Below are 12,703 nucleotides of genomic sequence, written 5' to 3'. Positions count from 1 at the left end.
CTAATCCCAGGTAGTCAATGAGAACGGGACTAGAGACTCTTTCATTTTGTATTATACAACATTAGACGAATCTGAACTGGTTTAGATTTACTTCTCTTACAAGTGGATAATACCTCTGCTTCATACTGGCGTTAGTAATCTGGTGTGAAGCTGTGCACACACCAATATGATTGGTATAGTAAGAGATGTTAATCGGTTTGCCCCTCCGTCTGGGAACATACACATAAAAAAACGTAAATATGTCTGTAGTTGGATGGCCCATTTTCGCCTCCTACTCTTATCTGCAGATAAAACTCACGTGACATGGCGTTCGAGCTTTAACCTGTCACGCCATACGCTCTGGGATTCACCTTGCTGACGTCAGCTGCCTTCTGTGTCTTATGGCGTCACAGAGGGGTTGTGTATATATACCGAAGATATCTGTAGTTAGGCTTTTGTATATTCAACTTCCTTCACCAAGTGAGAGCCTCTGGTACATCTATTATTGGATATTTAAGAACATTTTTGAGGAGAAATTAAGCCAGTAAACATCTGACAGAATGAGTTTGTTACTCAAAGCAACAAACGGGATTGGAGCTGGACTGGGACTCCATAATCTTAACCAACCCAAACTGAAACTCAGCTATGTAGAGACCTTAAGGGATAACAGAGCTCTGGAGAAAACTAGAATACTTGCCTCCCTCCTTAACTCAAGGAGACGCTCCGGACTGGGGCTGGTGGAAAAAAAAACAGAAGTTTTTGCGCAGGAGTGACGTTGTCTGGTGTAGACCTTTTGAAATCACTAAATTTACCACATGAAGTTAACTCTTCCAAAAAAAAAAAAAAAAAAAAAACAATTCGGCAAATTCTCGTATGACAGTATACCATTACTCCCACTGCCAGACCTCGAGGTAGTGAATCCCAGAAACCCAGAACCTCCTTACCGGAGGTAATTCCACCCTCCAGTGAAGGAAAAGTTAGAGATAACAACGACCAACAAGCTACAGCCGAGAGTTGCAACATTGGACTGGGTGAGCAAATATGGAGCCATCTATCAAACTTTTACGACCAGGATATTGTCGGTATATGTCTAGGACATGCATATAATGCTCTCCGCAAAGTCTTCATTTCCCATGAGCTCTGTTCATACACTTTAGATGGCGTATTCGAAGGTGAATCTCCAGAACTCTTTGAGGAAGAGACCACTCCAGTGAATGAGTATCCAACAATTCTTATGTTTTGAGTCTGTCTGTATAGATATAAATTGCTTACAATGCAGGCCATTTCTGGAAAGCTTCATAACATGAAACTAACACACTAAAGTAGCAATTGGGAAAAATTTTAAACTCCAACACAGTCCATGCCTTAAGGAAACAATCGTTTCGCAAAAGCCTCAAGATCATTTACCCATTTACCCATGGGTAATGAAGCTGGCTCTTGGGACGTGGAATGTCACCTCTGGTGGGGAAGGAGCCAGAGCTTGTGTGTGAGGTTGAGAGGTTCCGGCTAGAAATAGTCGGTCTCACCTTGAAGCATGGCTCTGGTTCTGGAACCAGTCTCCTTGAGAGGGGCTGGACATACTTCCACTCTGGAGTTGCCCACGGTGAGAGGCACCGGGTAGGAGTGGGCATACTTGTTGCCCCCCATCTTGGTGCCTGTACGTTGGGGTTTATCCCGGTGAACGAGAGGGTAGCCTCCCTCCGCCTACGGGTGGGGGGGACGGGTTCTAACAGTTTTGTGCTTAAGGGCCAAACGACAGTTCAGATTACCCACCCTTCTCTGAGTCCTTGGAGGGGGTACTGGAGAGTGCCCATGCTAGAGACTCCCTTGTTCTGCTGGGGGACTTCAACGCTCACGTGGGCAATGACAGTGAGACCTGGAGGGGCGTGATTGGGAGGAACGGCCCCACCCTGATCTGAACTCGAGTGGTGTTCTGTTGTTGGACTTCTGTGCTCGTCACGTATTGTCCATTACTAACTATGTTCAGGCACAACATGGCCATGTTGTGGTGCACTTGGCACCAGAGCACCCTAGGCCGCAGTTCGATGATCGACTTTGACATTGTTTCGTCGGATCTGCGGCTGTACGTCTTGGACACTCGGGTGAAAAGAGCTGTCCACTGACCACAACCTGGTGGTGAGTTGGCTGCAGTGGTGGGGGAGGATGCCGGTCAATCGTTTCAGATCTGGCAGGCCCAAACGTGTTAGACTCCAAATGGCACACTTGGACAACACCTGTACATCCTCATAAACATGTCCAAAATGACATTTCTTTTTGTGCTATTTTGATCAATCTTGAAATCCACGAGCAGAATATTTTATTCTACAGATAAAAAAAAAGTATTGGTAAAAAAAGGAGAAGGATCAAGCCTCAATTTATGTTTGGACCTAATAATTTTGAATATTTTAATTATGGCTTACATTTGCACATTTAATATGGTGGGTTAACATTTCTTCAACCTCTACAGGTGTTAATTACCAGGACCTTCTGCTGTGAACACTCCCTGCTCAGGTAGCTTGTAGGTAGAGTTGAAAACTACCAAGTTAGGGAGGAAAGCAACAGTTTTCCTTAATACCATTTTATAAATCCAAGGTTTAAAGACATGTACATATGTATGCTTGTGGAGATTTAAAATAGTTTCCCTACCCAACCTCCTGTGGTTGAAATTAAATATAGCCAAAACACAATAATATATTAATCTTACACTTAAATAAATAAAATGTGGCCAAAGCAGAAATCTTTAGTATATAACATCCTAAATGCTCAGTTTTATTGCGAGCTTTACAACACTTTCAGCAAAATTAATACACTACAGATTTTTTGATACAGCAGCATAAATGTGGAACAAAATAAAAAGGCTTGTTGAAATCTTTTTTGGGGGAAAAAGGGTAAAACTGAGAGCTCTGGAACAAATTTAGAGAACAGTAACAATACAAACCTTCTGCAACACTGAAAACCTTGCATCATAAACAGGATGTCACATTCTCACATTTTTTCCAACATTAAAAAAATCCCCAAAACTATAATGTGTTTCACACAATGTGTTAGTCATTTTGATCATTTTGACATAGAAACGTAAAATCTGTGAGGTTTCAATATTACTATAGCATCATGTCTTCATCAAAGCTGTATGTTTAATGACTTGTGTTGGTAACTGGGTCAGCTCAGAGGAAGAAGAGTTTGTCGGACAACTGGATAGCCGGTTCTGAGTGCAGATACTGGCCGGACAGGAACGCTAGTTTGTGGGCGTACTTGCATGGTGCTGGGACACGAATGGTCCCTGGCCAGTTCCAGTACAGATGGCACATCTTGAACGTCAGCCTGATATGAGACCAAATTAGTAAGAGTTACCTTAACAGAACTCGAGCTGTTAAGTTCAGGAAAGAAAAACAGTCTAAATCAGTAGTTCAAACATTTATAACAAGCACTACCAAATACAGAGTTTTCCAAGTACCACCTTCTTGACAAATACTTTCAAAATTTACTGGGAACAGACTTGGACATTCAGTATGTTGTATGAAAGCAATACAAAAATCATTTTATTGTCTATGAGGGCTGATGATTGATGAGATTTTTATAATTTTTACTCAGAAGTTGAAACATCAAAGTTTGCAAAATGAAAACATCAGGATTTGGACTTCTCAGTGGAAGAGTCAAGTTTCTTGCCAATTCTGTCCTTTGATATTGTTGCCGTGCATGTAAAACGTTTACATATAAAGTCACGGTAAAAATCTGCTTCTTAAAATGTTTATCTCATTATATATTTCAAGCAAAGATCTATACAGCCACCTTGTTATGAGCAAGGTGTCTGTAAATCACAGTGTATTCAGAGTGATGTGGGTAGAGCACTTACCTTTGTAAATGGTCAGGGCTGAGGTTAGCTGTGTTGTACAGGGAGATGTAGTGTGTAGGAAGTCCACAACCCTGACGAATGTGATGTGCCATCAGATAAAAGTCCACCCTAAACGTCAGGCACAAAACATAAATTAGTTGCTCAGCTGCTTTGCCTAAGTAGCCTATCAAGCCTAATCAAACTGACCAGTCCTTGTGAGTGAGGGTGTGATCCAGAACAGTTCCAGGTGGAGGTGTGCCAAAGCTGTTCGAAGCCCAGGAGTACAGGTTGGTGCTGATGCGCTTTTGGACCACAATGAAGACCAGCTTGGGCTCGTAGCGGGGGAACGTCTCGAAGCATTTGATCAGCTGTGGTATCTCGTATTGCTCGACCATTTTTAGCTGGCCATCAGACACACCGTCCCGATACACCACAATCTTCTCAGGCAGGTTGTGATTTATCTGTACAGAGCAAACAGAACACATTGTGTTTTGGCTAATTAGTTTATTGTGATTTATATCTGGACCACCGTCTGCCGTTTGGAGGTTGAGTTGTTAAGCACACGTGCAGATTGTTACCTCGTGGTACTTCTGCAGTGCAGCCAGCAGGCAAACTCTGAAACCATGAATCAGTTCCTCTGTGGGCGTCTGGAAGGTAACCCTGGAGTACCAACGGGTCAGGGAGCTACTCGAGAGAAAGACAAATCAATTCAGATTCTTTTCAAATTAAGCTACAATGCAGAGTAAAAATTACAATTGTGACTCGAAGGTGCACTTTTCAGAAACTACTAGAGGGATGTTACCTCAAAACATGGATTGAGTCATTTGGAGGAAAAGTAAATAAAAACATGAAAGATACCTGTTCACGCTGGCAACAAATCCCATGACTGACTGATGTGATTTGCTGGTGTCATGGTGAACATCAACTCCAACTACCATCAGGTTTTTCTGTTTGAATGGGAGACAATTTGCTGTAAACAGAACATCTGCACCAATGGTGCCCATTGTGAACATGTTATGGGACCACTGGTTTTAAGAGCTGCAAGCATGCATAACTGTACATCCACCACAAATCCTAACTTACTGGTAGATAATTTTGGTATCTGAAACAAATGTCTTTTTTCCATTTTATAATTGCACTGCTCAAAGTAGCTGCCACTTTAATAAAAAGGAACTCAAAACATTAATTCCACATTTATTTGTGGAAACATCTGGTGCTTTTGATAAGGCCTCCACTCTGTTATACATCCAACGTTTCCACTGAAAACTGCTCTACCAGAGAAAATAGAGAATTTTTTTAAATGCAAACATCAGGGACGTATATGTCTCCAGAGCAAGACAACCTGTGGGTAAATCAGTTTATAGACTTGTTCTTCTGTGCTCTGACTATAGACCCCTTGCTCTGAGACAGCCTGTAATGAATACAACTATAGGAAGATGGTCACAGGAAGCAGAAGAAGCCCTAAAGGATTGTTTTGAGGTTACAGACTGAGATGCACTGTGCTAGCCACACAGAAAGGACATCGATACCATGACTAAATGTGAGACTGACTGAACTTCATCTTCATCCCCACAAGAACAAATGCTTCCCCAATAGCATTTAGTGACTTAAAGAACCATTGCTAAATAAAGAAAAAAAATAGTCTTCAGGGAGGGAGACAAGTAATAATTGAGAATAATAAAGCAACTTAAAGTCAAGATTAGAGGAATCAAGGAGGCGTACGAGAAGAAGCTGGAGAACAAGCTCCAACAGAATAAAATCAGATGTCAGGGATGAGGAATATCAGTATCTGTGAGCATCATGTTCTTTGATTTATCCTGTGCACTGAAAAATCAGTCAGGCTGTGGCTGTTCTGCGACTTGATACCCACCAGAGGGATGTTGACGGTCCAAAGTTCTCCTCCTAACTTGCTGTTCACCTGCAGCAGAATCTTCTGAGCAACACTCTTCAGCTTCATCTGCTGAGATATCGTCCGGACATTGATGGCCTAGAAACAAATTTACTTTTCAGTATCTGAATTGTAATATATACATATTTTTAAACATGTCAACCCCTCTGGGTTTAAACACAAGATTATTGTTGATGAAACACAATAAAACAAATCAAAACCAGAAACAACACTGACCTGAGAAGGAATCGGGCTTTTGACACAGCACAGTTTCTTGATGGCGCTATAGAGGTCATCTCTATTGCCGACCATGATGCACACAACCAGCTGCAAATTGGGCTACACACAGGTGTGAAACTAAAACTTAGTGTTGACTTCATTGCATTTAAAGGATTAAATAAGATTTGAACAAAGGTCTTCGTAAAATTAAAGAAAGAAAAAAAAACACTTATTTTGCTCAGTGGAAACAGTTTATTACATATTTTGTGTCTGTTAGCAAAGTTTAAGCAAATTTAACTTTAACTGCAGTCCAGTGCAAGGCATGAAAAACTTAGAAACTATTCTTGAAACAGTAGAAAACTGTGTGAAATACAGCTGAGCTGGTATTACTTTTAGTCTGAAAGACCTGCTATTCATCAATGTACAAAATGTCAAGAGGTCTTAGGCTATACATGTAAATTATGCATTTATTAAAAACGTTCAATAAAAATTGCTGGCAGAGAAGTTGAGATTTGCAGAAGCCTTTGTTTGCTTCTATGGAAATTTTGTGTTAGACTTTCACACTCATTTACATCACAAAGCACACAGACATTACTGGAAGAGAGGAAAACCAGCCAGAGTTCAAAATCCATTTCTAACTTGCATGACTTAACATTAAATTAACAAACAAGGACAGTTCAACAGTTTTACACACAACAATACTAAACTAAACTAAAACATTAAATTTTATTTCTTGTTTAAATCATTAATTTAACAGATGGGACACCTGGGAAAATACCTAAAATATAAATTTCTTGGGAGGTTGGGTTCAACTTGCATACATTTTTATCTTAGCTGCAACTATAAACAAGTATACATCGACAAAACTAGAACTTAAATTACACAGTTCTAATTATAACACATTATAGGATAAATTTGAAATACATTTAATATAAAGTGGGAGGGAATCCCTTACCTCACTGGTGAGATGAGAGTGGATACTTTTGACGTACGTCTCAGTTCGTTCGTCCCGCAGCTCCACTCTAATGGGGCGAGCCATTCGTACCCCGATGGGTCCGGCTACCTTCTTAAAGGTGGAAACAAGTTCTTCAGCTTGGTCTGCACAACGAGAAGGGTAGAAGATTGCCCAGATGTTCAAAGGGACCTGGGAAGAATATGGATCCGTTAATTATTTCACAAACAACCTCAAACGTATTATAAAAACAAAAACTATCATTTGTCACTTACAGAGCTGATTGAAGTGTCTCTCACAACCTCTCTGGACCAGGAAACATCAGCTCCGGTCGCAAAGCAAGACGTCTGAAGACAGATGGTTTCAAGCGGCAAAGTTCTTCCTTGAATCTGCAGCAAAGGGGGAAAAATAAGCTTGAGCTACTTTGACCATTTAATGGGTCATCATTAAGATGTACCAGTCAAAACTAGAACATGTCCTAAAACCAGCACAGATATATTAACTGAATAACATAAAGATAATATTTTGAATATAAAAAGACTCATTAAATGAAGCACGAGATGAGATGATATTTTTCAATTTTTAAATAATCACACGTTGGCATATTTTAATGACAAAGGATGGAAACTGAAGAGCAGCTAAATGTTGTTTTTGACTGAATCCAGAACATTATGTGCTGTGCTGAATGTATAGCCAATTAATTTGATCCGGCATCAAATCGTTAAAATAAAATCAGAAGACCTTTCAAAACCTGCTGCCACATCTTCTTTCCATCCTCCTGAGGAACGTTCTACTTTGTAAGTTTGGTAATAAACAATCTTCAGAGATTTAGAGTAATATCTGTAATAAACAAGTAAGACGCCAAGAGTTTGGAGTGGCGGATCAAAAATTCAGACAGCAGGTTAAATAACAGCTAAAGTATAAACACAATGAAAACTAATCAGCCATGAAAACATATTTTGGCCAACTTCTGCATAGAGCTACATGTTTCTTTAGAAAACCAAGCAGAGCACATATAGGTCTCTGAATAAAAAACACCTGCAGCACTTTGTCTTTAGATGAGTAAATAAGGGCAAGCCCACTTAGATGACATTTAGGTCATACGACAAATATAAAAAATAAAACCACCACTGACACCACATTTTGTCTTCTAACACAGTGGTCTCCAGCTATGGTCCTCGGGGATCCCTGTTCTACATGTTTCAGACAACCGGCTGCTTCAATGCACCTGTTTCAATTGAATGCATCATTTACCGGCTGGTGCAACACCTGAGTGAATTTGACTTCTCACATTCTTCAAATCAACAAAAATGGTGTCAGTGGTTAGTGTTTTTTTTGCTGAATACGTTTTAGTTTGTACCACCAAAACATCAAAGATTCAGGATAATTTTTTTCTCTAAACTTTAAGGACTGAAGAACTTTGGCTTTGATGATTACTTCATTTGAAGAATACATTTTCAATGCTTAAAACAAAAATTTAAAAAGTTTACTGTTGTCAGATTTGCATCAGGCACTTTGAGCAAGACTTCTCTTGTTGGACCCGGTACTGCAAAAATAAAACCACCACTGACACCACATTTACTGAGGAACTTTGCATTACCGTCTTCCCCAAACACAAAGTAATTAAAAACTTTTCTCTGTAGTGACTGGTTCCTACTATGAGGATGTCTGAGCCGATCTCCAGCCCCCATCGGCTGAGCTCCTTCACACTTTCAGGATTGGAGCTGATGTTCTTCAGAAGCTGCTTTATGGAGTTGGTGTGCTGCTCACTGCTCACGTTGATGTGATTGGTCAGCTCCTGTAAAAAAGTTAAGACACTCATTAACATTTACCCCAAGTGTTTTTTTTTTTTTTTGCCATCATTGCTACCTAAAAGCACTTTAATTCATCTACTAATAGTCCTAATCTCTTTATATAACAGATGTATTTAGCACACTATAATAAAATTTGTTAAAATATGCAAGAACAGAAATCCTATTATCTTTAACACCACTGGTAAAATGTGTAAGACAAATCTCATGATGTTAAATGAATAATCATGTTAGCAATATCATCATCATCATCATCAACTTTATTAATAGAGCACTTCAACACACAGCTGAGACAAAGTGCTGAACATCATTAAAATAAATAAGATGATAAAAGCATAGAAATATGTCCTCCTACTTCCTCATCAAAAAACAGAACATGTCTTTGGTGAGGAAAAACTTTGTAGCATTCTGTGAATAATATATCATTTAAAAAGTTCAGACATGTACCTCACATACAGAATTCAAGAAACTTAAAAACAATTAATGAATGTTCTTTACATTAAAAAACACAACAAAGATTAGATTACATTTTAAATTCTGTCTCATCTGTGTATTGAGGTCAAAGTTTTGGTAGACTAAATGCTGACAAGGTTATGGCCCAGCAATACTTGCCTTCATGGCTCTCATGTCTTTCCTCATTTTCTCTGGGATTCCTGTCAAGAAGGAGAGCTCTGGCACCAAAAGGATCTCACCGGTGATGATTTGCTGCAAGAAAGGAACAGATGTGAAACAAAACTGAAAGAGCAAGAAGATAAACCCCTGAGCATCTTAATTTGAAGTTTTATTTTCTTATTCAGGATAAAAGTTTTAATCGTTTTTGGGTAGCTGACCACTGATGTCAAATTTTTGTGTGGATTTGACTCTTTGATTTGTAAGCAGTGACATCCATTCTTTACAAAACATTAGAGAGAAAAAAAAACATTTATTCCAAAATCCACCATGTTTGGCACCAAAAAACCTTAAACTTGGTGGTGCTGAGCAAGACTTGCTGCCACCAGTAGGTGGTGGTAGTATACCCTGACAAGAGTAATGGATGACAACTAAGCTGTCCACATGAAAGACAGTGAATGTTTTACTATGAATGTGTCGTTTTAAACTTTTAAATTCATGGTGAAATCACTGATGATGAATGGAGATTTTACCTTCCCTCCTGGTTTGGACCTTTCCTTTGGTCGATGGAGGAGTAATGGTTGGTTCATCTCTTTGATTGTGATTCCATAGTTCTTACTGTAACAAAATCAAAAGCAGGACATTTGTTCTTGAACAGAATTTCTGATTTGGCTCAAAATATTTATCGGACTTGCACTTTTTCCTGTTGAGATTTGATTAGTTCAAAGACGGAGCAGAGGAGTCTCACCTGTAGTATTCCAAGAAGGTGGTTTTAGTGCCATCCATCAAAGTGAAGGTGTCGTTAGGAGACTTATTCCACTCAATGGAATCGATGCGGTACGTGCGGTTGTTGTAGCGTGTGATAACTATGGCTCCCACTAGTTCTTTGGTGCACACATCTTGGAAGTTCTCTTTGCTCTGTCTGTACAGCATGTTCCTACAAGACACCAGGACAACGGCTGAGGCTTCTCCTTTTTTTTAAAAAATTTCATTTAAGTAGCCCCATACCTCGGTTTGTGGTACTTTTCCTCAAAACTTAGATACTGGGGCGAGATTATGAAATTATAAATGGACAAATTCAGATGTCATTAGCCAAGTAGCTTCTCAACAAATCATCTCAATTATATCTGGAAATACGTATTTGAGCAGAAAGTTTTCACCGTTCCCTCCCAGAAGACAGACAAGAATATTACAGTGTTAAACCCATCAAGTTATACAAAGAGCCCAAAATAGACAGTGACATTTGTGTAATGTCCCTGTTTCTTACAGATAATGTGTGAAAAAAAATTTAATAAACACAAATGACAGAAGAAAAAACTAAACTGCTACATTCTACATTGTGAGTCACCTCAGAGACATGAAGGATATATTAGATAGTGTGCTGTGAAGAGTATGTGGAGCTCACAGTTTGGCTTTGTCACAAAAAATGACAATAGATGTCCATCTACTGTACATCCAACTTAGAATGTTATCAAAAAGTTATTTACTAAAAGATTCATTACACCAGGAATTATATATTCCAAACATTTTCTGACTGGATTCTGGCTTGCAGCTAATGCAGACCCAAGATTCAGTTTCTCAGAATAGTGAAATATTCTTTAATACTAATTAAAAATTGAACAGGAGAAAACATCAGCGATGTCTCAGGTTAAGGTGTTGGATGAAACGGCTGTGTTCAGTGGTCTTATGTTCTCTTGAAAACAAGTTTCAATTTGTCTGAGGTTTGGTGTGAAATGTCCATAGTGGGTGATCTGAGGAGACAAATCATGTCGTCTACGAGGGAATGTTGGAGCACTTCATGCTTTAATGGCCATGGTATCACTGTGCTTGATTGGCCAACAAACTGGGCAGATCTAAAGCCCATAGGAGTCGATAAGAGTTCTGCCAAGAGGAAGATCAGGAATCCTGGGCTTTAGGTTTTCATAACACTTCAGCAGAGCCACGGGCTGATCAATGCTACACGTGAAATTAATTCAAAACAAGCCTTGTATAGTACATGAACATACCTTCAATATATACCTATATTAAAAATTATTTCACGACAGTGTACTCTAATATACTCTCTTTTAATGAAAAAGACTTTTGCCCTTGAATTAGCTGTAACTCTTAATCTGAAAACTTATCAGACAAATGTTTATTACATACTGTGTATGTAATAATGTTGTAATTTGAATTAGTGAACTAAATCAACCTTTTATATTCCAATTCTTTAGAAACCATCTGTTCATGTAGGAATGTAGGAATAAGCAATGTATAAATTGGTTGACATTTCTGACAGACTTTAGCACGATTAGGGAAATTCATCAAGACGAAACAAAAACTGCTAAAATATTCATTCGGAGCTGGGAGCTCCTGCTAAGAAGGCTAAATGGCTCCTTATTTTGAAGTGTAAACTCACATCAAGTCCAGCACAGAGTCGTTCTGCAAAACTTTGTGAGTCACTTCCACAGACAGGTACAGACCTCCATCTGTGCGCTTAATAGCGGTCGCATAGCCTGGCCACACTTGAAGCCTACGAAGCCAAACAGAAAAATGCTCAATATGTTAGCGAGTCAAATTTTCTGAGGGTGAAAGTAAACTTGATACTAACCGTTGTTTTTCAAGAACAACAGCGCTTTCTGGATCATAATGGTTTCGGGCCACCTGCTTCAGCCCAATGATTTTCATCACCCTTGAAAGAGAAAAACTATGGTCATATCCAGTTATCTGTGCAGCTACACATTATTCTACAGCACTGTGGAAAAATGTACATCCCAGAAGGAAGGCCTTGAAGGGATATAAAAGAAACCAGTCATTTTCTTAAAATAGTCTGGATTGCTTTCAGACAAATGTATGTATGAGATTTCATTAGGTTACATTTAGTGTCAAAAATAAGAACCAAACAAATTTGTGAAATACCTTCTGAAAACCACATTGTAGAACGGGATGCAAAGGTCACAGTTTGGGGGCAAAATCTTTGTCATCTGGATTTTGATTTCTATTTCTTGGTTATCAGTCCGTCTTAAGCTCTTTAAAAGGACCTCCTGCATCTCATCAAAAGGTTAAAGGCAGACAAGAAAACTGTCAGTTTGGGTTTATTTTTCACTTATCTGCAAGGTAAAAAAGCTATTAATTAGTTATACTAATCCGCAGAGCATTCCAATCTGCTAAGGAACTGATTCAAGACATACTCAGAGTTTCCCCCAATGTATTTTAAACCTGGCGGGCCACAAGGCTTTCCTTGTGCCCCCACCAGGCTAAGCATTGACTTTTTTTAAGTCCTTGTAAAATGTTTGCATTTTTTAAGACTTTATAGTTGGTGTTCAGGTATTAATCTTCCAATCTTTCAGTAACACATGATTATCAAGTGATATTTTAAAATTTCCTGTCAACTTTAAACATTTTTTTACTTCAAAAAATGATGGGCTGCTGGG

The 12,703-nt window shown here is 39.0% G+C and overlaps 1 protein-coding gene and 1 long non-coding RNA gene across 2 annotated transcripts in view; one reads left to right on the top strand and one right to left on the bottom strand.

Annotated features, from left to right (window-relative positions):
• Positions 1-2,226, top strand: part of LOC107836760 (uncharacterized) — a 573,704-nt gene extending 571,478 nt beyond the window's left edge. The window contains exon 2 of the long non-coding RNA XR_001662713.1: positions 2,187-2,226. This is a non-coding gene — a long non-coding RNA (uncharacterized LOC107836760). The remainder of the gene's footprint in view (positions 1-2,186) is intronic.
• Positions 2,227-2,717: 491 nt separating this feature from the next.
• The window catches only part of piwil2 (piwi-like RNA-mediated gene silencing 2), a 16,860-nt gene continuing 6,874 nt past the window's right edge, over positions 2,718-12,703 (bottom strand). The window contains exons 8-23 of the mRNA XM_007557045.2: positions 12,189-12,313; positions 11,881-11,961; positions 11,689-11,802; positions 10,039-10,227; positions 9,824-9,908; positions 9,294-9,386; positions 8,528-8,668; positions 7,146-7,259; positions 6,874-7,062; positions 5,937-6,038; positions 5,682-5,798; positions 4,670-4,758; positions 4,390-4,495; positions 4,019-4,272; positions 3,833-3,940; positions 2,718-3,300 (exon numbers count right to left, since the gene is read on the bottom strand). Coding sequence (XP_007557107.1) covers positions 3,144-3,300; positions 3,833-3,940; positions 4,019-4,272; positions 4,390-4,495; positions 4,670-4,758; positions 5,682-5,798; positions 5,937-6,038; positions 6,874-7,062; positions 7,146-7,259; positions 8,528-8,668; positions 9,294-9,386; positions 9,824-9,908; positions 10,039-10,227; positions 11,689-11,802; positions 11,881-11,961; positions 12,189-12,313 — 2,064 coding nt within the window. The 3' untranslated portion in view covers positions 2,718-3,143. The remainder of the gene's footprint in view (positions 3,301-3,832; positions 3,941-4,018; positions 4,273-4,389; positions 4,496-4,669; positions 4,759-5,681; positions 5,799-5,936; positions 6,039-6,873; positions 7,063-7,145; positions 7,260-8,527; positions 8,669-9,293; positions 9,387-9,823; positions 9,909-10,038; positions 10,228-11,688; positions 11,803-11,880; positions 11,962-12,188; positions 12,314-12,703) is intronic.

The sequence above is a fragment of the Poecilia formosa genome, unplaced genomic scaffold (genome assembly GCF_000485575.1).
Source record: "Poecilia formosa unplaced genomic scaffold, Poecilia_formosa-5.1.2 Scaffold82, whole genome shotgun sequence".
NCBI lineage: Eukaryota > Metazoa > Chordata > Actinopteri > Cyprinodontiformes > Poeciliidae > Poecilia > Poecilia formosa.
This window is presented reverse-complemented; position numbering and strand designations above follow the sequence as displayed.